The sequence below is a fragment of the Coregonus lavaretus genome (genome assembly GCF_964263955.1).
Source record: "Coregonus lavaretus genome assembly, chromosome: 19".
NCBI lineage: Eukaryota > Metazoa > Chordata > Actinopteri > Salmoniformes > Salmonidae > Coregonus > Coregonus lavaretus.
Genome location: NC_140006.1, coordinates 11919512 through 11942704, shown reverse-complemented (window position 1 = coordinate 11942704; position 23193 = coordinate 11919512). Strand labels below are relative to the sequence as shown.

General features: G+C 44.8%; 1 protein-coding gene and 1 pseudogene across 2 annotated transcripts in view; one reads left to right on the top strand and one right to left on the bottom strand.

The window, feature by feature from the left end:
- Positions 1 to 3273: 3273 nt before the first annotated feature.
- Positions 3274 to 4356, bottom strand: LOC311146942 (C2 calcium-dependent domain-containing protein 4C-like; annotated as a pseudogene). The gene is made up of 3 exons: positions 4341 to 4356; positions 3968 to 4259; positions 3274 to 3832 (listed from the first exon to the last, which is right to left on the bottom strand). The product of its transcript is annotated as a C2 calcium-dependent domain-containing protein 4C-like (transcript).
- Positions 4357 to 15799: 11443 nt separating this feature from the next.
- The window catches only part of LOC311146613 (CUGBP Elav-like family member 5), a gene marked incomplete at both ends in the record, with an annotated part of 44445 nt that continues 37051 nt past the window's right edge, over positions 15800 to 23193 (top strand). The window contains 2 exons of the mRNA XM_084183143.1: positions 15800 to 16142; positions 16887 to 16969. Coding sequence (XP_084039269.1) covers positions 15800 to 16142; positions 16887 to 16969 — 426 coding nt within the window. The remainder of the gene's footprint in view (positions 16143 to 16886; positions 16970 to 23193) is intronic.

The window sequence follows — 23193 nt, the reverse complement described above, 5'->3', positions numbered from 1 at the left end:
ACAGGTGATCAGGTGTACTATGGTAGTGTCGTCAGCATGTTTAGGTGTTGGGTCCATTCTGGGGATCCACATTCTGTGATAATGTAAAAAATCAAATTTGTTATTAAAAGGTTTACACCCAGAGGCCGGAGTCTGCCAACCAGTTTGTGGGTCCTGATGGTGTTGAAAGCAGAGCTATAAAGAAAACGCACTCTGATGTATGTAAAATGCATAATTGACACGTTGGGACAATAGGCAAACTGGAGTTGGTCCAGTGAATTTTTGCTACCATGTGCTACACGATATCTATTGTTCCAGTTTTTTAAATCGATATCGACTTGGCTGCAGTGGAGATGGTAAGAAGCTTCGATATCATCGGGACCTAACTTCTAACGTCCTTTCCTGGTACACCCACACAGACACTGCAGTTAAAAATGCCATCCAGCGGCTCTCCATCCTACGGTGGCTGAAGACGTTTTGCCTGACGTCAAACATTAACAAGAGTGTCGGATTGAAGTGTCTGAAAAAATTTAAACAGAACCATAAGAGCAGATTCCTTTTTTTGTAATCTTTACTTGCACAGTGGTTTTAAAATCATTTCTAATTGTTGTCACTTTCAATTGATTCATTGACTCCAAGAACCATAGATTGTTTGTAGTTCATAACATTAACACACAACTGACATTAAACGTTGCTTGACCATAGATTGGGATACATGTTTTAATAACATTGGATATTTGATTGGGCTTAATGTTGCATACCTTGCCGTGTTGTGCATGCCAACCAGGTGAGAATCACCAGAATTAACTGTGATACTTGATGAATCAGGTCTTCTCTGCTGCTTTATCAGCCTCCGCCTTGCCCACTCCAAGCTTCTCTTCATGGTTCCCTTCTGCAAGACAAATGTGTGAAAATAAAGTGGAAGGAATGGGAACCCTATTCCTTTGAAGAAGTAGTATATAGTACTGGGGATATGTCTGAAGTTGTTATTTTACCCTAATAGGTTTCGATGGAATGTAAATATTCCAAAAACGAAGTGAACGTGCACATTAAAGTCTACTCTGTTTGAAATCTGATATGTTGTAGATGTTAGCAAAGGTTTTGCAAGGTTGTCACTGGCCAATTCTGCTTTATGTGAGCTTTTCAGTGTCTTCATGCTACGCTAGCATTGAAATGACAGCCAGTCAGGCTGAAGAAGTTGCCTATCTTCAGCTGTTGTTTTGCTTAAATACAAGGCTTTGGGCGAAAGAAGTAACTCAAAAACATGCTGATAAGTCACATTTAGGTAGCTTGTCTTCCTTTAGTCAATGATAAAGCAAAATAGAGACAACATAGTCCTAAAATCGACAACTACCAGGATTTAGCTAGCCAGTATCTGACTTAGTTTATGCTAAGCACTGCTGATCCTGGTGCTAGATTAATGTTAGCTGAATTTTATAGCCAATGATGAGAAACAGATCCTTCCACTGTAAACTAACTGATAAACTTTATGATTCAGTTACAACAATTTTCTAAGAAAAAAACATTACCTTGTGACGGAAGGAATGTTCATACACTGCTTGCAGGGTAAAAGGAAGTTCCTTCAAACTGTGAAATCTGGTTGAAAGGAGGAGCTAGGGAAATTGGCTGGTAAAATTAGCATATTAAAGAACGCGTTAAGTTAGCATGTGTAGGTGTATATTTAGCAGCTGTAGGCATTAATTTGACGTGTGCAGGATCGCTTGCAGCAATTTATATAGCACATGTTGGAGTGCCTGCAACACATTTGCACATGCTTATTTGACGCGTGTAGGCATTAACTTAGCAGGTGAACACGTTAACTTAACATGTGAACTCGTTAATTTAGCGCCTGCACCTGCTTACTTTAAACACATAGCATTAAAAATATCGCGTTTTGACCACGTGCTTTAAGAGCCTATCAGCGTTCCATAAAGTTTAACCATTTTCTGTTTCTATCTGGAGTTCGGGAGGGCAACACTTCAGCCCAACGGTGAGTTCCATGAGTTTCTGTGATCCAACAGGTCCTTCGTTTGTCTTGCAGCCTACCGGTAGGCTCAGCGCCGTTTTTCAATCAGTGACACTCTGAGTCTGTCTGTGCCTATTTTACAAGTTATCCTGCTTTCAGGGACCGTCCCGCCTAAATCTGGGTATTCTGTTTAGTGCTAAAAAGTTGCTCAATGGCGCACAATGTGAAATAGGCTACAAACTTAATGGTTACATTGTATCCTGGCTTATGCTCAACCGTGTACTTTTCACTAGATATGCAAATGTATCTTTGTTTGGTGGAAGCATTAAACAGAGATTCTTATTTTAAAACCTGATTTGTTTAAAATAAGGGTTAAATATGTGTCCAAAAAAACAAAAATATTTCATAAGCATTTTCAAAGCTCCTGGATATAGGACATTTCAAAACCTTATTCCTTATGATTTATTTTTTGACTGTCTTTTTTGCCATTTATGAATGTGTTATTGAATACTCCTGAGTGGCGCAGGGGTCTAAGGCACTGCATCGCAGTGCTAACTGTGCCACTAGAGATCCTGGTTCGAATCCAGGCTCTGTCGCAGCCGGCCGCGACCGGGAGACTCATGGGCGGCGCACAATTGGCCCAGCGTGGGAGGGAATGGCCGGCAGGGATGTAGCTCAGTTGATAGAGCATGGTGTTTGCAACGCCAGGGTTGTGGGTTTGATTCCCACGGGGGGCCAGTATAAAAACAATAAAAATATGTATTCACTAACTGTAAGTCGCTCTGGATAAGAGCGTCTGCTAAATGACTAAAATGTAAATGTAAATGAATGCGTTTCTATGGGCTATAGTAAAGGCCAAATTCAATATTATATATATTTTTTTATAACTTAAGGGGTCCTAAAATTCTAAATCAAATAGCTAAATGATCCATGGTATGAACATCTTAAAACCATTCCATATGTTAGCTTAGTAGAGTTTGGGAAACCGTGGTCTAACTAGCTTCATCTCCTCACCTCCTTTGTTGATCCAAACTGTTTTGAGATGGTGGCAGGTGATAGTAAATTACGTTGACTTGCCATGTTGCTGTCAAACATTAGTGCAGAGATGACGGCACTTCCCTGCAAACAGAAATGAGTCGTTAGGAAGTTCACGGAACGTTCCGAAATGGTCGCCTAAAGTTGTTAGGGCGTTGTGTCATGTGGAGGTTTTGTCTAGTTCTGGGGACGTCCCAAAGGAAGGTTTTAAGATGTTCTCTGACCATTGTGTCATGGTCCTGTGGAGGTTTTGTCTAGTTCCCGATTTGTTCCAGAGACATCTCCAAGGATATTTATAGGACTTTCTTAGAACGTTCTGTGATGGTCCCCTGGAGGTTTTTGTCTATTGATCCATTCACAGCTGTTTGTCTGTTGGCAAGGTTAGTGACCCCCACACAAACAGTGCTTTGAACATACAGCGTTTCCACCTTAATCTTCACGGCCAGGCTCTTGACCTGGGCGACCGGCACCGCGTCAAAGAAGAAGTCCTCGTTGAACAGGGGGTTCCTGCTGTTCTTGATGATGGTGCTCCTCTGCTTCTGCTGCTTGCCTGGGTTTAGGTACAGAGACACGCAGCCGTCTGTTCCTCGTACAGGTCCTCGGCGGCGAGCACTCGGACCCTCAGCCGGGCCGCCTCTGCGTCATAGTGAGTGCTGTGCCTCAGCGTGCCGCCCTTGTGGACGTTGACTGAGTGCTCACGCTGGAGGAGGTCTGAACTCGCCCGCCCGGAGCCGGTCCCCTTGCGTCCTCAGAAGGTGGGGGAGGGAGGGCAGCGCAGGCTAGGGCTGGTGTCGGCTGAGCTGCACTCGTCTGGGAGCTGTGGCATGCCAGGGTACGCTTGGCACGAGACACCTGAAAGGGAGAAAAAAATCTGGAAAGGGATGATTATATAATATAAGGTATCATATACACGAGAGCTAAATGTATTTTAAAAACACTTTGTAATTAAAGTGATCATCCTTAGATGTTAACATCCTTATTGTTTACGTTGGACTGCGTCTCCTGTGTGATGGATCGGAGGAGGGAGGAGGAGCGGGTGAGGAGAGGGGAGCTAAAGGGGGATGACCCGGCCGAAGAGCACGTGTCGCTCTCACCCCCTCTGAAGTAGCAGTAGGGGTTGGGGTCAGAGGGGTACAGGTGGTTCCCCCCTGGGTGTGTCTCTGGGAGCCCGGGGAGGTGTGGGGGCTGCTGGGGTCACTGGGACCAGTCTGAAGAGAGATGTGCTGCTGAGCGAGCTGCTGCCAGGCTTCTAGCGATTCAGGCTTTCTCTGGGTTCTGTCTGGATTGACTGAGATTGAACCCTGAGGTGGAGCTCTTTATTGAAATTGTGTCCCTTAGTGGAACTAGATGGATTGGTCACCTTGGACACCCAGCATTGTAGCAAATCAGAGTGAGGAGGTGTGTGGGTGTGTGTATGTTTGCGTGCTTGTACGTGTGTGTGTTTTAGGGTTGAATATTTTCCTGATATTTTACAAATGTTCAATCCCGAGAATAAATCACTTTTCTCCTGGGTAAACCGGTATTTCCTGCCAAACCCGGAAGTGTCATTCAAAAGCATATAAATACAGTATGTCTGGATTTGATTATAGCTTTGATCAGCATTAAAATTCAAACCTGATGCTACCTGAGCCTGATGAGCCATATATTAAATACTTTTTATGAGCCCTACATTAATTACATTTAATGAGGCCAAGCCCAAAAAATCCCAAATGATTGTGCCATTATCCAATATATACAGGCTACTGCACATTATGCACGACGGAAAAACATAAAAGCCCTTAGATGTAGCTAGCTATATGCTCTCTTAGGTAAATAAATGAAACTCGTTTCAGAAGGCTAATCTTTTTGAGTGTGAACTTTATTACTGTACTGTATTATACTGTATTATATGGAGTTGAATTATGCACATCGTTCAAACCATGATAAACCATGACATTGCTTTTTTTAGGTTTTATTTACTCGCACCAAAGAAAATAAGTGAAAGACAAAAAAGTACAGATAAAAAACTGGGAAAAACGGTGTGCAGAAGAGTTTTGAAGCCCAAAATGGCTTATATGAAAACCACACCACAAAAAGTACAAAACAAACAAAAAAATTCAGTCAGTTAAACAAAGCATGTTAATTATAATTGTACATGATATACTCAGTACACAAGAAAAACCATGTTTGATTATGTGTGTGTGTGCGAGTGTGAGAGTTAGGCTACATGGAGGGGATTATTAGGTAGTTTGGTTCATCAGGCTGACCCCCAGTCTTCGCTTGAAGTTATTGAGGGATGATGAGGTTTTGGTGATGTGAAGATAGGAATTCCAGAGTATGGTACCTCTGTATCTGATAGAGAATTGACTATGTGAGGTGGGGAGAGTGAAGGTTATCGCAGTGTCTTGTGTTATGTAGATGGATTTCAGAATTAACCTGGAATTATCCATTGAAGGGTTCAGCTAAACTGTCTAGGAGGTATGAGTATTTGTAGATGAAAGTGCATAATTGCCGTACATTAATGTCGTAAATAGACAAGATATTGAGTTTCTTAAACAAAGGTGCAGATGGAGCCAGGTAGTTAGAGGAGGTGGCAAAATTATTGGTAAATGGCCTCCCGAGTGGTGCAGCGGTCTAAGGCACTGCATCGCAAGGCACTCTTGTTCCGAAAGGGAGGGAGGGAGGGAGGGAGGGAGGGAGGGAAATGTGGGGAACGACAGTGAGTGAGGAGGGGTTGGAGGGTGGGATGATGGAAAGGTAAGGATACATGTGGAGGGGAAAGTCTTATCAGACTCGTTCTTCCACAGTGCTGGGCCGCTGTATCGGTGATCGCTGTTGGCGAAAGAAGATATTTGTGTGTGCATTCGGAGCATAGAACACACACAGTAGACTACTACTTCTGTTCGTGAACGTGACATAATCCTACTCTTTTGCATGTAAAGAAAATAGGCTTTAAAATTGACCAATTAATATAACTCTGAATTCAGAAAAAGCTGTTTGTCTTCTAAATCAATCAACTAATCAACCAATCAATCCATCCATCAATCAATCACAAGTTACCTTTTTAGTTCTCATTATACAGTGCCTTGCAAAAGTATTGAGACCCCTTGAATTTCTTCACATTTTATTGTGTTACAAAGTGGGATTAAAATGGATGTGTCATTTTTTGTGGAAGTGGAAGATTTATTTTATTTTATTTTAAAGATGAACAGAAATTCATAACTAAAATATAGTCGTTCAGACCCTTTGTTTAGGCAAGCCTAAATTAGTTCAGGAATAAAATATGACTTAACAAATCACTCAGGGATGTTACTATGAGGTCATTGGTGATTTTAAAACAGCTACAGAGTTCAATGGCTGTAATGGGAGAAAACTGAGGATGGATCAACAAGATTGTAGTGACTCCACAATAATGAGTGAAAAGAAGAATACAAATATACAGAATAAAAATATTCCAAAACATGCACCTTGAATGCAACAAGACACTAAAGTATTACTGGGGAATACCGTTTTTGGCCTGAATGCAAATCCATCACAACACATCACTGAGTAACTGCCTCCTTATTTTCAAGGATAGTGGTGGCTGCATCATGGTATGGGTATGCTTGACATCGGCAAATACTGGGGAGTTTTTCCAGGATAAAAATACACTGGATGGAGATAAGCACAGGCAAAATCTTAGAGGAAAACCTGATTGTCTGCTTTACACCAGAGAATGTGAGAGGAATTCACCTTTCAGCAGGAAAATAACCTGCAACACAACTCCAAATCTACTCTGGAGTTGATTACCAAAAAGACAGTGAATGTTCCTGAGTGGCCAAGTTACAGTTTTGACTTAAATCTACTTGACTTAAAGCTATGGCATGACTTGAAAATTGCTGTAGCAATGATCCCCAACATCTTGACGAAGCTTGAAGAATTTTGAGAAAAATAAGAATAATGAGCAATATTGCACAATCCAGGTGTGCAAAGCTCTTATAGACTGACCCAAGAAGACTCACAGCTGTAATTGATGCCAAAGGTGTTTCTAACATGTATTGACTCAGGGAGCTGAATACTTATGCAACAACTATATTTTAGTTATTTAATTTCTCTTAATCTTTTTTATACAGTACCAGTCAAAAGTTTGGACACACCTACTCATTCAAAGTATTTTCTTTATTTGTACTACTTTCTACATTGTAGAATAATAGTGAAGACATCAAAACTATGAAATAACACATATGGAATCATGTAGTAACCAAGAAAGTGTGAAACAAATCAAAATATATTTTATATTTCAGATTCTTCAAATAGCCACCTTTTGCCTTGATGACAGCTTTGCACACTCTTGGCATTCTTGTTACAGTTCCGGAGCGACCCACTAGGTGTCATCCTCCGACAACCTTAGGCACATCCTCACTCACAGTCGGGACTAATCAGTATCCTGTTGATGTCACCTGTGTCTACCTGTTCACCTGTGTATTAATGCCCTCACTTCCCTGTGTTCCCTTGCTCAGTTTTCTCTGTTAGTTTCTCTATGTCCAGCAGTACTACTCAGTGTCTGATCGGAGACCTAAGTACAGGTACTTGAGAAGTGTTCTCCCTGTTTCATTATTTGTTTCAGTCGTAGGTAGTATTTCGTATTTTGGCTGTCAGCCATTTTTTGGAGACTTATTTGTTCCGCCTTTCTTTTATCGTGATGAATCCGTTATTTTGTATTCTGGCTTCGGGACCACCAGTAAAGATCCTTGTTTCACCATCTCAGCCTACTGCCTACTGTATATCCTGCACCGCACCTGGGTCACACCTCACACCAACCCTTACAGAAAACTGAGCCAATATGGACCCAGCGGAGGCAGCACAGTATTGGAGCGCATTGGCAACACAGGGAGCTATGCTGAACCAACACGACCGCATCCTGCAGCAGATCATTGAGAATCTCCGCCAGCTGACAACCGCCGTGCAGAGCCGGGTGGACACCCGTCCAGCCCCGGCAGCCGGCATAGCGGATGCCATGGCAGCGGCGTCTCCAGTCTCGCCTGCGACATCGTGGGAACACCGCCTATCACCTCCGGAGAGGTATGGCGGACGTCCAGAGGGCTGCAGGGAATTCCTCACACAGTGTTCTCTGGTATTCAGCCTTCAACCCTCCTCCTTCCAGACGGAGCAGGGCCGGGTGGCCTACATCATCACTCTGTTGACGGGTCGGGCCCTTTCCTGGCTACAGCGGAGTGGTAGAGTCAAACTCTGGCGTGCTCCGACTCCTACCAATTGACCCGGGAGCTATGCAAGGTGTTCGAACACCTCTCGGTTTGTGTCGGGGCACGAGGCCAGGAGGCGGCTCGCAGCCTGTCGGCAGGGTGACCGTTTGCTGGCTGACTACTCGGTGGAGTTCCGGACCTGGGCTCGAGAGGCAGGATGGGAGGATGCCGCCCTGGTTGTCCTTTACGCGCAGGGGCTATCGGAAGGGATGAAGGATGAGCTGTCCTTCAGGGAGCTGCCTGAGTGACTGGACGGCCTCGTCGAACTCCCGGTGCGGGTAGACAATCGGCGTCGTGAGAGGGCGCATGAGAGAGGGATGACGCAAGGCGCGCCGCCGCTTCCCCCTATCAACCCGGAGGCTTTCCGCCGATTCAGGGAGGAGACGCCTCAGGAGGAGCTGGGGGTGGCGCACTTGTCCAGGATGGAGAGGCAGAGGCGTCTGCGCCAGGCACGTTGCCTGTACTGCGGCCAGGCAGGTCACCACTGCGACTCATGCCCTGAGAAGCCGGGAAACGGAAGGGCTCACCAGTATCAGGAGGGATGCTAGCGAGCCGAAACCGAAACCCCAACTCCAGAGACTCCCAGACTTTTCTCCCCGCCAGGGTTCAGTGGGCCCGCGCTGCGCATCGGACGCATGCATTGTGGATTCTGGGGCCGCGGGATACCTTATGAACACGGGGCTGGTCCAAGGGTGGAGCGTTCCGTTTCTCTCTCTCTCCGAGCCGGTTCTGGTCATGGGCCTGGACGGCCGGCCGTTGCGGTCGAGCTTCATCACCCGGCGCACTGTCCCCATGCGTGTCCGGGTGGCAAGGTGGCTATGTGAGGATATCCAGTTTTTCATTGTGGACTCTCCGGAGTGTCCCCTCATCCTCGGGCATCCCTGGCTGGTCGCCCACAAACCCCTTATAGACTGGTCCACAGGGCGGCTCATCCTGGAGGGAGGCTCCGCCTCCGTCCTGTTCCGGTCTCCACCGACCACTCATCAGCCCAAACCACTGTCCCAGACCACCTACCAGTCCTCACCTCTTCCCTAGATCCCGCACTCCGAACCGCCTACCGCCCTAGCGGCAGTTGCCATGGGGAGGACGGCGGCTACAGACTCCATCACTGGCCCAGACCTGACAGGCGTTCCCCGGGAGTATTGGGATCTTGGGGAGGTGTTTAGTAAGAGGCGTGCCAAGGGCCTACCTCCACACAGGCCATACGACTGCGCTATCGATCTCCTGCCAGGCGCCATGCCCACACGAGGGCAATTGTTTTCCTTGTCCCGGCCGGAGACGCTGGCCATAAGGGACTATATCGACGAGGCACTCGAGGGTCACATCTGTCCCTCTACCTCACCCGCGGGTGTGGGCTTCTTCTTCGTGGGGAAAAAGGACGGTGGGCAGCGGCCGTGCATTGATTACTGGGCGCTCAACTAAATAACGGTTAAGAACCGCTACCCACTCCCCCTAATGACGACATAATTCGAGTCGTTGCAGGGAGCCCGGGTCTTCACCAAGCTGGACTTACACATTGCCTACAACCGGGTGAGGATTCGGGAGGGGGACGAGTGGAAGACGGCATTTAATACACCCAGTGGGCATTACGAGTACCAAGTCATGCCATTTGGTCTAGCCAATGCGCCTGCGGTGTTCCAGGCGTTGGTCAATTATGTGCTCCGGGACCTCCTCGACTACAGCGTATTTGTGTATTTGGATAACATCCTCATATTCTCAAAGGACATGAGTGAACACCAGCAGCACGTTCAGCAGGTCCTCCAACGCCTTCTCCATCACCAGCTGTACGTCAATGCGGAGAAGTGCGTGTTCCACACAGAGACAGTTTCCTTCCTAGGGTTCCTCGTCACCCAGGGGGGACCTACGGATGGACCCAGCCAAGGTCAGTGCGGTACTAGATTGGCACCAGCCCTCATCCCTCAAGCAATTCCAGCGGTTTTTAGGGTTCGCTATTGGTGGAGAGGGACGACCCCATTGTCCCCAACGCCCTGATTGCTGAACCAGTTTCGTGGGGAATCGATAGGCTTGTCAGAGCAGTGCTAAGGCGGGAGCCCGATCCAGACGGAGGTCCATCGGGGAGGACTCAAGGCTGCACGCTCGCGACTGCTTCAGTGGGCGCACGCGTCTAACTTCACCAGCCATCCGCGGGGCGCCAGGACGTTGGAGTTCCTGCATAGGAGGTTCTGGTGGCCATCTGCTGAGGGGGATACGCGCGCCTTCGTGGCTGCTTGCCCGGTGTGCGCATGCACGAAGAGGTCACGTCAGCCCGCGGCAGGGCTGCTCCGACCCCTGCCTATCTTCAAGCGTCCCTGGTCCCACATTGATCTGGATTTCATTTCCGCCCTATCCCCCTCTGATGGATACACAGTTATCTTGGGCGTTGTGGACCGGTTCTCGAAGGCTTCCCACTTCATTCCCCTTCCCAAACTCCTGTTGGCCCGGGAGACGGCTAAGTTGGTGGTGCAGCACGTTTTCTGGGTCCATGGCCTGCCCCAAGATGTGGTGTCGGATCAGGGCCCTCAGTTCACCTACAGGTTCTGGAAGGCGTTCGCAACCTGCCTCCGTCAGCTTGTCTTCCAGCTTCCATCCCCAGTCGAACGGGCAGATGGAGCACATCAACCAGGATCTGGAGGGGGTGCATCGCACATTCCATGTGTCCCTCCTCAAGCCCTTCGCCACCTGTCCCTTGGCTCCCCCTCCTCGTCCTGTTCCACCGCTGTGGACCGGATCCTGGACTGCCGGCGGGTGGGGAGGTGTCTCCGATTTCTGGTGGACTGGCAGGGTTATGGGCTGGAGGAGCGGTCCTGGGTGCCCAGGAGGGACATTCTGGACCCAGGGCTGATAACAACATTCCGTCGCCTCCATCTAGAGGCGCCGGGGTAAACTGCAGGGGCCGTTCGTCGGGGTGTGGGGGGGGGGGGGGGGGGGGGGTTGGGTGTTGGCACTGTTACAGGAGGGAGTTGCAGTTCTGGAGCGACCCACTAGATGTCATCCTCCGACAACCTTAGGCACCTCCTCACTCACAGTCTGGACTAATCAGTATCCTATTGGTGTCACCTGTGTCTACCTGTTCACCTGTGTATTAATGACCTCACTTCCTTGTGTTCCCTTGCTCCGTTTTCTCTGTTAGTTTCTAGCAGTACTACTCAGTGTCTGATCGGAGATCTATGTACAGGTACTTGAGAAGTGTTCTCCTTGTTTCGTTTCTTGTTTCAGTCGTAGGTAGTATTTCGTATTTTGGCTGTCAGATGTTTTTTGGAGACTTATTTGTTCCGCCTTTCTTTTATTGTGATAAGTCTGTTATTTTGTATTCTGGCTATGGGACCACCAGTAAAGATCCTTGTTTCACCATCTCTGCCTACTGCCTACTGTATGTCCTGCACCGCACCTGGGTCACACCTCACACCAACCCTTACACATCCTCTCAACCAGCTTCACTTGGAATGCATTTCCAACAGTCTTGAAGGAGTTCCCACATATGCTGAGCACTTGTTGGCTGCTTTTCTTTCATTCTGCGGTCCGACTCAACCCAAACCATCTCAATTGGGTTGATATCGGGGGATTGTGGAGGCCAGGTAATCTGATGCAGCACTCCATCACTCTCCTTCTTGATCAAATAGCCCTTACACAGCCTGGAGGTGTGTTGGGTCATTGTCCTGTTGAAAAACAAATGATGGTCCCACTAAGCCCAAACCAGATGGGATGGCGTATTGCTGCAGAATGCTGTGGTAGCCATGCTGATTAAGTGTACCTTGAATTCTAAATAAATCACTGACAGTGTCAACAGCAAAGCACCCCCACACCATCACACCTCCTCCTCCATGCTTCACACTGGGAACCACACATGCGTAGATAATCCGTTCACCTACTCTGCATCTCACAAAGACACAGTGTCTCATAAAGACACATTTGGACTCATCAGACCAAAGGACAGATTTCCACCGGTCTAATGTCCATTGCTCATGTTTCTTGGCCCAAGCAAGTCTTTTCTTCTTATTAGTATCCTTTAGTAGTGGTTTCTTTGCAGCAATTCGATCATGAAGGCCTGATGCACGCAGTCTCCTCTGAACAGTTGATGATGAGATGTGTCTGTTACTTGAACTTTGTGAAGCATTTATTTGGGCTGCAATTTCTGAGGCTGGTAACTCTAATGAACTTATCCTCTGCAGCAGAGGTAACTCTGGATCTTCCATTCCTGTGGCGGTCCTCATGAGAGCCAGTTTCATCATAGCGCTTGATGGTTTTTGCGACTGCACTTGAAGAAACGTTCAAAGTTCTTCACATTTTCTGGATTGACTGACCTTTATGTCTTAAAGTAATGATGGACTGTTGTTTCTCTTTGCTTATTTGAGCTGTTTTTGCCTTAATATGGACTTGGTATTTTACCAAATTGGGCTATCTTCTGTATACCACGCATTAAGAAGGAAAGAAATTCCACAAATTCACTTTTAACAAGGCACACCTGTTAATTGAAATCCATTCCAGTTGACTACCTCATGAAGCCGGTTGGGAGAATGCCAAGGGTGTACAAAGTTGTCATCAAGGCAAAGGGTAGCTATTTGAAGAATCTGAAATATAAAATATATTTTATTTGTTGAACACTTTTTTGGTTACTACATGATTCCATATGTGTTATTTCATAATTTTGATGTGTTCACTATTATTCTAAAATGTAGAAAATAGTAAAAATAAAGAAAAACCCTTGAATGAGTAGGTGTGTCCAAACTTTTGACTGGTACTGTATATGTACAGTGCATTCAGAAAGTATTCAGACCCCTTGACGTTTTCCACATTTTATTACTTTACAGCCTTATTCTAAAATGGACGAAATTATTTTTTTTCCTCATCAAACTACACACAATACCCCATAATGACAAAGCAAAAATCAGTTTCTTTGACATTTTTGCTAACTAATTAAAAATAAAAAACAGTAATACCTTATTTACATAATTATTCAGACCCTTTGCTATGAGACTCGAAAATTGAGCTCCAGTGCATCCTCTTTGCATTGATCATCCTTGAGATGTTTCTACAACTTGATTGGAGTCTACCTGTGGTAAATTCAATTGATTGGACATGATTTGGAAAAGCACACACCTGTCTATATAAGGTCCGACAGTTGACAGTGGACGTCAGAGCAAAAACCAAGCCATGAGGTCGAAGGAATTGTGACAAGGCACAGATCCCCAAGTACAGGTGTGCCAAGCTTGTAGCGTCATACCAAAGAAGACTCGAGGCTGTAATCGCTGCCAAAGGTGTTTCAACAACGTACTGAGTAAAGGGTCTGAATACTTATGTAAATGTGATATTAACGGTTTTTTTATTTTATGAATTTGCAAAAATGTCTAAAAACCAGTTTTTTCTTTGGCATTATGGGGTATTGTGTGTAGATTGATGAGGGGGGGAAAACTATTTAATCAATTTTAGAATAAGGCTGTAACGTAACAAAATGTGGAAAATGTCAAGGGGTCTGAATACTTTCAGAATGCACTGTACATACAGATGTAGAATCTTAATTTGAGCCAGTTTGCTACATCGGGAAAATAATCCTGCAGCAACAGGAAATGTGAATTATTATGTGGATTATAATTAATGGACATTTGTGTAGGGGTTGATACATTTTTCATAAGGGAAAATCAAGTCTGAAATGTCAAAGTAGAAATTACAAACTTCAGAATACTTTTTCCTTAATTACATTACAAGTAAACAATGTCCTGCATTGCAGGAAAGTTCTCCTGCAACAGGGTGATCAAATTAAGATCTGTATTTTCCTTTCTCTCATCGCCTACCCCCGATTAAGCTACCACTGATGGGTGAAGGTAACACTTCTTGATATATTTCACACCAAAAACAGAAGACTAATGTGAAACGAAAAATAGATTAATAGATGAATAACAATAAACCACTTTTTAGTTGAACAAAAATACGTGCTGAGGAGTATTTCTGTCTGTAATAAAGCCCTTTTGTGGGGAAAAACTCATTCTAATTGGCTGGGCCTGGCTAGCACCCCTGCCCAGTCATGTGAAATCCATAGATTAGGGCCTAATTTATTTATTTCAATTGACTGCTTATATGAACTGTAACTCAGTAACATCTTTGAAATAATTCAGTAACATCTTTGAAATTGTTGCATGTTGCATTTATATTTTTGTTCAGTATAATTGGAGTGTCCAGGATTTACATTTATAATGCTACATTACATATACAAAAGTATGCGGACACCCCTTCAAATTAGTGGATTCGGTTATTTCAGCCACACCCTTTGCTGACAGGTGTGTAAAACCGAGCACACGGCCATGCAATCTCCATAGACAAACACTGGCAGTAGAATGGCCTTACTGAAGAGCTCAGTGACTTTCAACGTGGCACCGTCAAATGATGCCACCTTTCCAACAAGTCAGTTTGTAAAATGTCTGCCCTGCTAGATCTGTTCCGGTCAACTGTAAACATCTAGGAGCAAAAACGGCTCAACCACGAAGTGGTAAGCCACACAAGCTCACAGAGTGCTGAAGGTGTGCAACGCGTCAAAATCATCTGTGAGCTTGTGTGTTCCAAACTGCCTCTGGAAGCAACGTCAGCACAACAACGGTTCGTTGGGAGCTTCATGAAACGGGTTTCCATGGCCGAGCAGCTGCACTCAAGCCTAAGATCACCATGCGCAATGCCAAGCGTCGGCTGGAGTGGTGTAAAGCTCGCCGCCATTGGACTCTGGAGCAGTGGAAACGTGTTCTCTAAAGTGATGAATCACACTTCACCATCTGGCATTCCAACGGACAAATCTGGGCTTGACAGATGGCAGGAGAACGCTACCTGCCCCAATGCATAGTGCCAACTGTAAAGTTAGGTGGAGGAGGAATAATGGTCTGGGGCTGTTTTTCATGGTTCCGGCTCCTTAGTTCCAGTGAAGGGAAATCTTAACTCTACAGCATACAATGACATTCTAGATGATTCTGTGCTTCCAAGTTTGTGGAAACAGTTTCGGAAGGCCCTTTCATGTTTCACCATGACAATGCCCCCGTACACAAAGCGAGGTCGATACAGAAATGGTTTGTCGAGATTGGTGTGGAAGAACTTGACTGGCCTGCACAGAGCCCTGACCTCAACCCCATCGAACAACTTTGGGATTAATTGGAACGCCGACTGCGAGCCAGGCCTAATTGCCCAACATCAGTGCCCAACCTCACTAATGCTCTTGTGACTGAATGGTAGCAAGTCCCCGCAGCAATGTTCCAAAATCAAGTGGAAAGCCTTCCCAGAAGAGTGGAGGCTGTTATAGCAGCAAAGGGGGGACCAACTCCATATTAATGCCCATGATTTTGGAATGAGCAGTTGTCCACATACTTTTGGTCATGTAGTGTATGTCTATCCCTGAGTCAGTTCATCATCATCTCCTGGAGGTGTCGCTCAAGAACCAACGATTATCTTCAACCCCCTCCTTCCATCAAACCCGAGCGTGAAAGAGGTGCCATTGGAAATTGGGACAGAACAAGCCTGTGTGTGTTTCCATCTGAGTGCATCCTCTCTCCCTCTCAGCAGTAGCGTGTGTGTGTCTCAGGGTGTGTGTTGTCACTCTCCTCCAACCTGCTCTCCGCTCAGCATGGCCAGATTTACGCAAAGTGAAAGCAGAAGGGATCAGCAGCAGCATCATCCCCAGCCGACTCATCCCGCCCCCGTCAACCTGCTTCTACAGCAGCCGCTCCTACTTATCCCTCATCAGCATCAACTCGCGCACATCCCGGTTCCGAAACCCATGAACGGACCCGAAACTGTCTCGATGCACACGGACGGCGGCGCCATGAAAGACCAGGACGCCATCAAGCTCTTCATTGGACAGATTCCGCGGAACCTCGAGGAAAAAGACCTGAAACCTCTCTTTGAACAGTTTGGGAAAATCCACGAACTGTCTGTTCTGAAGGACCGATACACAGGCATGCATAAAGGTAGCGTTTTATGTCGGGTCTGCACCTCCTCTTAAGCTACAGTTGGTCGTTAAATTGTAATTACTGTAATTATCATCTGTATGAAACGCAATAGTCATTCCATGTTTGTACCTTTTTGTGATAGATAGTGTCTCCTCATCTATTCTCTCTTGTGATGTCTGTTAAGCAATAGTGTGTTAGCCTATGCACCTTGTAGGCTCCTACTGAAAACCCCATGTGACTTGCAGAATAAGGTGGGATATAGGCTAAACATCAGGTAAATGATTTAGCAAATTAGGGCTACTGTAGCTTCCCAACACTTTTTTGCTTGCCCTAATTATTACATACCTATGTTAACAGTTTTGCGCCAGCTGCGCTCATAGCCTACGGTTTATCCTCTCGCCATCGCAGTGTGTCGTGATGCAAACAAAAATGTAGAATATTTTGTATGTATATATATATATGTATTTTTTAACAACGTTCATGTCTTTGCATCACATTGGTAGTCTATACATACATGATCAACAGGATTAGGCTGTGTCCTTCATGTGTGTGCCAGTGTGTGTGTGTGTGCCAGTGTGCCAGTGTGTGTGTGTGTGCCAGTGTGCGTGTGTGTACGTACCAGTGTGTGCCCGTGTGTGAGTGAGAAAGCGTGTGTGTGTGTGTGACAGAGAGAGAGAGAGAGAGAGAGAGAGAGCGTTTGCGAGCAAGGGTGCATTCATGTGTGTGTGTGACTAACCCTTGTTGGTCTGCTTTGATTGACAGGTTGTGCGTTTCTCACCTACTGCGCCCGGGATTCTGCCATCAAAGCCCAGAATGCATTGCATGAGCAGAAAACCCTACCTGGGGTGAGTACTCCACCGCCTACATGCTGCCAGAGTTTTGTACAGAATGAGAGATGGTGTGAAAGCTTTTCCCCAATGACATCTGGGGAAGAGTTGCCAATTCCTTCAGGATTGGGGAGAGAGAGAGAGAGAGAGAGAGAGAGAGAGAGAGAGAGAGAGAGAGAGAGACAGAGAGAGAGAGAGAGAGAGAGAGAGAGAGAGAGAGAGAGAGAGAGAGAGAGAGAGAGAGAGAGAGAGAGAGCAGACGAGAAAGAAAGATCTGAAGGGAGAGACAGAGAGAGAGGGAGAGGGAGTGAGATGAAAAGGAGGGATATGGGTGTGCGTGTTGTTTGTGTGTGTGTTGTTCCTGCATTTTATGTACAGTGGGGAGAACAAGTATTTGATACACTGCCGATTTTGCAGGTTTTCCTACTTACAAAGCATGTAGAGGTCTGTAATTTTTATCATAGGTACACTTCAACTGTGAGAGACGGAATCTAAAACAAAAATCCAGAAAATCACATTGTATGATTTTTAAGTAATTAATTTGCATTTTATTGCATGACATAAGTATTTGATACATCAGAAAAGCAGAACTTTATATTTGGTACAGAAACCTTTGTTTGCAATTACAGAGATCATACGTTTCCTGTAGGTCTTGACCAGGTTTGCACACACTGCAGCAGGGATTTTGGCCCACTCCTCCATACAGACCTTCTCCAGATCCTTCAGGTTTCGGGGCTGTCGCTGGGCAATACGGACTTTCAGCTCCCTCCAAAGATTTTCTATTGGGTTCAGGTCTGGAGACTGGCTAGGCCACTCCAGGACCTTGAGATGCTTCTTACGGAGCCACTCCTTAGTTGCCCTGGCTGTGTGTTTCGGGTCGTTGTCATGCTGGAAGACCCAGCCACGACCCATCTTCAATGCTCTTACTGACGGAAGGAGGTTGTTGGCCAAGATCTCGCGATACATGGCCCCATCCATCCTCCCCTCAATACGGTGCAGTCGTCCTGTCCCCTTTGCAGAAAAGCATCCCCAAAGAATGATGTTTCCACCTCCATGCTTCACGGTTGGGATCGTGTTCTTGGGGTTGTACTCATCGTTCTTCTTCCTCCAAACACGGCGAGTGGAGTTTAGACCAAAAAGCTCTATTTTTGTCTCATCAGACCACATGACCTTCTCCCATTACTCCTCTGGATCATCCAGATGGTCATTGGCAAACTTCAGACAGGCCTGGACATGCGCTGGCTTGAGCAGGGGGACCTTGCGTGCGCTGCAGGATTTTAATCCATGAATGCGTAGTGTGTTACTAATGGTTTTCTTTGAGACTGTGGTCCCAGCTCTCTTCAGGTCATTGACCAGGTCCTGCCATGTAGTTCTGGGCTGATCCCTCACCTTCCTCATGATCATTGATGCCCCACAAGGTGAGATCTTGCATGGAGCCCCAGACCGAGGGTGATTGACCGTCATCTTGAACTTCTTCCATTTTCTAATAATTGCGCCAACAGTTGTTGCCTTCTCACCAAGCTGCTTGCCTATTGTCCTGTAGCCCATCCCAGCCTTGTGCAGGTCTACAATTTTATCCCTGATGTCCTTACACAGCTCTCTGGTCTTGGCCATTGTGGAGAGGTTGGAGTCTGTTTGATTGAGTGTGTGGACAGGTGTCTTTTATACAGGTACGAGTTCAAACAGGTGCAGTTAATACAGGTAATGAGTGGAGAACAGGAGGGCTTCTTAAAGAAAAACTAACAGGTCGGTGAGAGCCGGAATTCTTACTGTTTGGTAGGTGATCAAATACTTATGTCATGCAATAAAATGCAAATTAATTACTTAAAAATCATACAATGTGATTTTCTGGATTTTTGTTTTAGATTCCGTCTCTTACAGTTGAAGTGTACCTATAATAAAAAATTACAGACCTCTACATGCTTTGTAAGTAGGAAAACCTGCAAAATCGGCAGTGTGTCAAATACTTGTTCTCCCCAGTGTATGTGCCTTGAGTTTTTGTGTGTGTGTTTGTCTGCATTCGTTGTAGGTCAATGCCAAGTGGCAGCAGTGTAGAGTGCAGCATACTGTTACATAAAATAATCTAATTCTGCTCCTCTTCTTTCCAGCCCACTACCCAGAGAAAGAGAGAGAGTTTGGAGCGATTTCAGTGCCAACAGAACTTGCATTAGGATATAGAATTTGAATTTAATATTTTTTAATTTGTAATGCACAAATGTAATCACTTAATTCATAAATTGAACTTGTATTTCATGATTTCAAACTGAATTGAATGAATATTACATTCAGTTTTACAATGACATTTCAATTTAATTGAATATTCAAAGTCAATATTTATATATTCAGTTTCAATATGGTAGATATTTAATTCATATTTGTTTATCAAGTTTACAAACTATCATTTCAAGTTTATCAAAGTTTTATATACAGTGGGGAAAAAAGTATTTAGTCAGCCACCAATTGTGCAAGTTCTCCCACTTAAAAAGATGAGAGAGGCCTGTAATTTTCATCATAGGTACACGTCAACTATGACAGAAAAATTGAGAGAAAAAATCCAGAAAATCACATTGTAGGATTTTTTATGAATTTATTTGCAAATTATGGTGGAAAATAAGTATTTGGTCACCTACAAACAAGCAAGATTTCTGGCTCTCACAGACCTGTAACTTCTTCTTTAAAAGGCTCCTCTGTCCTCCACTCGTTACCTGTATTAATGGCACCTGTTTGAACTTGTTATCAGTATAAAAGACACCTGTCCACAACCTCAAACAGTCACACTCCAAACTCCACTATGGCCAAGGCCAAAGAGCTGTCAAAGGACAACAGAAACAAAATTGTAGACCTGCACCAGGCTGGGAAGACTGAATCTGCAATAGGTAAGCAGCTTGGTTTGAAGAAATCAACTGTGGGAGCAATTATTAGGAAATGGAAGACATACAAGACCACTGATCATCTCCCTCGATCTGGGGCTCCACGCAAGATCTCACCCCGTGGGGTCAAAATGATCACAAGAACGGTGAGCAAAAATCCCAGAACCACACGGGGGGACCTAGTGAATGACCTGCAGAGAGCTGGGACCAAAGTAACAAAGCCTACCATCAGTAACACACTACGCCACCAGGGACTCAAATCCTGCAGTGCCAGACGTGTCCCCCTGCTTAAGCCAGTACATGTCCAGGCCCGTCTGAAGTTTGCTAGAGTGCATTTGGATGATCCAGAAGAGGATTGGGAGAATGTCATATGGTCAGATGAAGCCAAAATATAACTTTTTGGTAAAAACTCAACTCGTCGTGTTTGGAGGACAAAGAATGCTGAGTTGCATCCAAAGAACACCATACCTACTGTGAAGCATGGGGGTGGAAACATCATGCTTTGGGGCTGTTTTTCTGCAAAGGGACCAGGACGACTGATCCGTGTAAAGGAAAGAATGAATGGGGCCATGTATCGTGAGATTTTGAGTGAAAACCTCCTTCCATCAGAATGGGCATTGAAGATGAAACGGGCCTTTCAGCATGACAATGATCTCAAACACACCGCCCGGGCAACGAAGGAGTGGCTTCGTAAGAAGCATTTCAAGGTCCTGGAGTGGCCTAGCCAGTCTCCAGATCTCAACCCCATAGAAAATCTTTGGAGGGAGTTGAAAGTCTGTGTTGCCCAGCGACAGCCCCAAAACATCACTGCTCTAGAGGAGATCTGCATGGAGGAATGGGCCAAAATACCAGCAACAGTGTGTGAAAACCTTGTGAAGACTTACAGAAAACGTTTGACCTTTGTCATTGCCAACAAAGGGTATATAACAAAGTATTGAGAAACTTTTGTTATTGACCAAATACTTATTTTCCACCATAATTTGCAAATAAATTAATAAAAAATCCTACAATGTGATTTTCTGGAAAAGAAATCTCAATTTGTCTGTCATAGTTGACGTGTACCTATGATGAAAAGTACAGGCCTCTCTCATCTTTTTAAGTGGGAGAACTTGCACAATTGGTGGCTGACTAAATACTTTTTTTCCCCACTGTATATAAAACTTTGATAAACTTGAAATGATAGTTTGTAAACTTGATAAACAGACATGAATTAAATATCTACCATATTGAAACTGAATATATAAATATTGACTTTGAATATTCAATTAAATTGAAATGTCATTGTAAAACTGAATGTAATATTCATTCAATTCAGTTTGAAATCATGAAATACAAGTTCAATTTATGAATTAAGTGATTACATTTGTGCATTACAATTTAAAAAATATTAAATTCAAATTCCAAATCCTAATGCAAGTTCTGTTGGCACTGAAATCGCTCCAAACTCAGTGGGAGAACTTGCACAATTGGTGGCTGACTAAATACTTTTTTCCCCCACTGTATTCAACTTCTCAGATGCATTCAGATGAAGTTTTCAATTTCAGTTCTCTAAATTCAGATTCAAAACCAGAGACAACATCCTGGTACAGTTCCAGCCAGGAAAGGTAGAGGAGAACAGATAGAGTCAAACTCTCTCTGTGGTAAACATAAGCTTCTAGCAGTTTCTGAAGCCAATGTGGCATGTTGAATATATTTTCTTCCTATTCATTTGGCTTTATCATTTGAACCATTTTGGCTATAAGTTATTATTCCTGAAAGCTAAGACTCTCTGGAACATGGACGTGTCTTCCGTTCCCCTAATAAATCACAGCCCGCTAAGGACACGTTAGATGGGAGTGTCACAAAGAAAACGGAATTTGGCATCCATAAGAATATAGTTGAATAGCGCTGTCATAGCCCTTCTTAGGATAGCCTTTCCACTACATATTTAATCTTGCTCTTGTGACTGACTGGGTTTGAACCAGGTCCCCTACATGTCACAAGACTGTGTTAGCCCACTTAGCTAAAGCATAGGGATAAGTTCGACATGTTGTCACCCCCCAAACTTTCTTCACAGCAACCCCAGAATTAAGGACTTCTGCCTTAAAAACACACGTGACCACACTCCCGAAGCATTCCAACCCATCGTGCTAATAAAAAAGGACTTCTTCAATTGTGCAAGGGGCAACACTTCAGGCTGAGGAGTGAGTTTCACAGATATCCATCTGCTACACCAATAGTTTTCAAGATACAGCAAGGTTACTCATCAAAAGAGTGTGGTTTGGTGATCCATGCTTATGTGATGAGGAACCTGTCTTAGTTTATGTTAAACATGTGTTAGTTTCAAGTCTCCGGTGTTGTGATACTGATGGCTTCTACGGTTGGGGCTAGATGGAGTACAGCTCCATGTAGTTGTCACATCAGGGACAACTGTAGCATTTTAGCTAAGCCTAACTCTTTTCCTAACCTTAACATAATTCTCCTAACCTGCTATGTTATTTATCCTAACCTGCTGGGTTAGTTCTGCTAACCTGCTACGTTAGTTCTCCTAACCTGCTACGTAAAGTCACTTCTGTCTGTAGCTGTACTCCATCTAGCCACAACTGTAAAAGCCCTCAGTTCCAAGAAATTATATAAAGGTAACATGACTGATTGAGTTAAGACCATTCATTTTTGTTAAAAAAAGTTGTCCTTTAGCAGACACTATTATCCAGTGCAACTTACAGGAGCAATTAGGGTTAAGTGCCTTGCTCAAGGGCACATCGACAGATGTTTCATTTAGTCGTCGAGTCGAACCAGCGACCCTTCAGTTACTGGTCCAACTCTCTTAACCGCTAGGCTACCTTCCACCCCTATGTTAGCCTGCTGAACTAAAGCCTAGGCATTGGTCCTCTGACTTGGATAAATCTCTTCAAGGAGGTCAAATGTGGGTAAAGTGTAACACAGGTCGTTTGGTGACCACGCTCGCGTGATGAGTATCATGTCTAGCGCACAGGAGACCTGGGTTAGAACCCCAGTCAGTCAAATTAACACATCATCAGGTCTCAGGCAACATTGCTCATCACATGCATGGATCACCAAACCACCTCTGTTGCACTCTAATTAAATGGGAAAATATATTCAGCATGCCACATTGGATTCAGAAACCACCATAAGCTTCTGTTTACCACAGAGAGAGTTTGATTCTCTCTGTTCTCCTCTACCTTTACTGGCTGGCAAAGTACCAGGATTTTGTCTCTGGTTTTGAATTTGAATTTAGAGAACTGAATTTGAAAACTGAATCTGAACGCATCTGAGAAGTTGAATATATGAAACTTTGATGAACTTGAAATTATAGTTTGTAAACTTGATACACAGACAATGAATGCATTATCTACCATATTGAAACTGAAT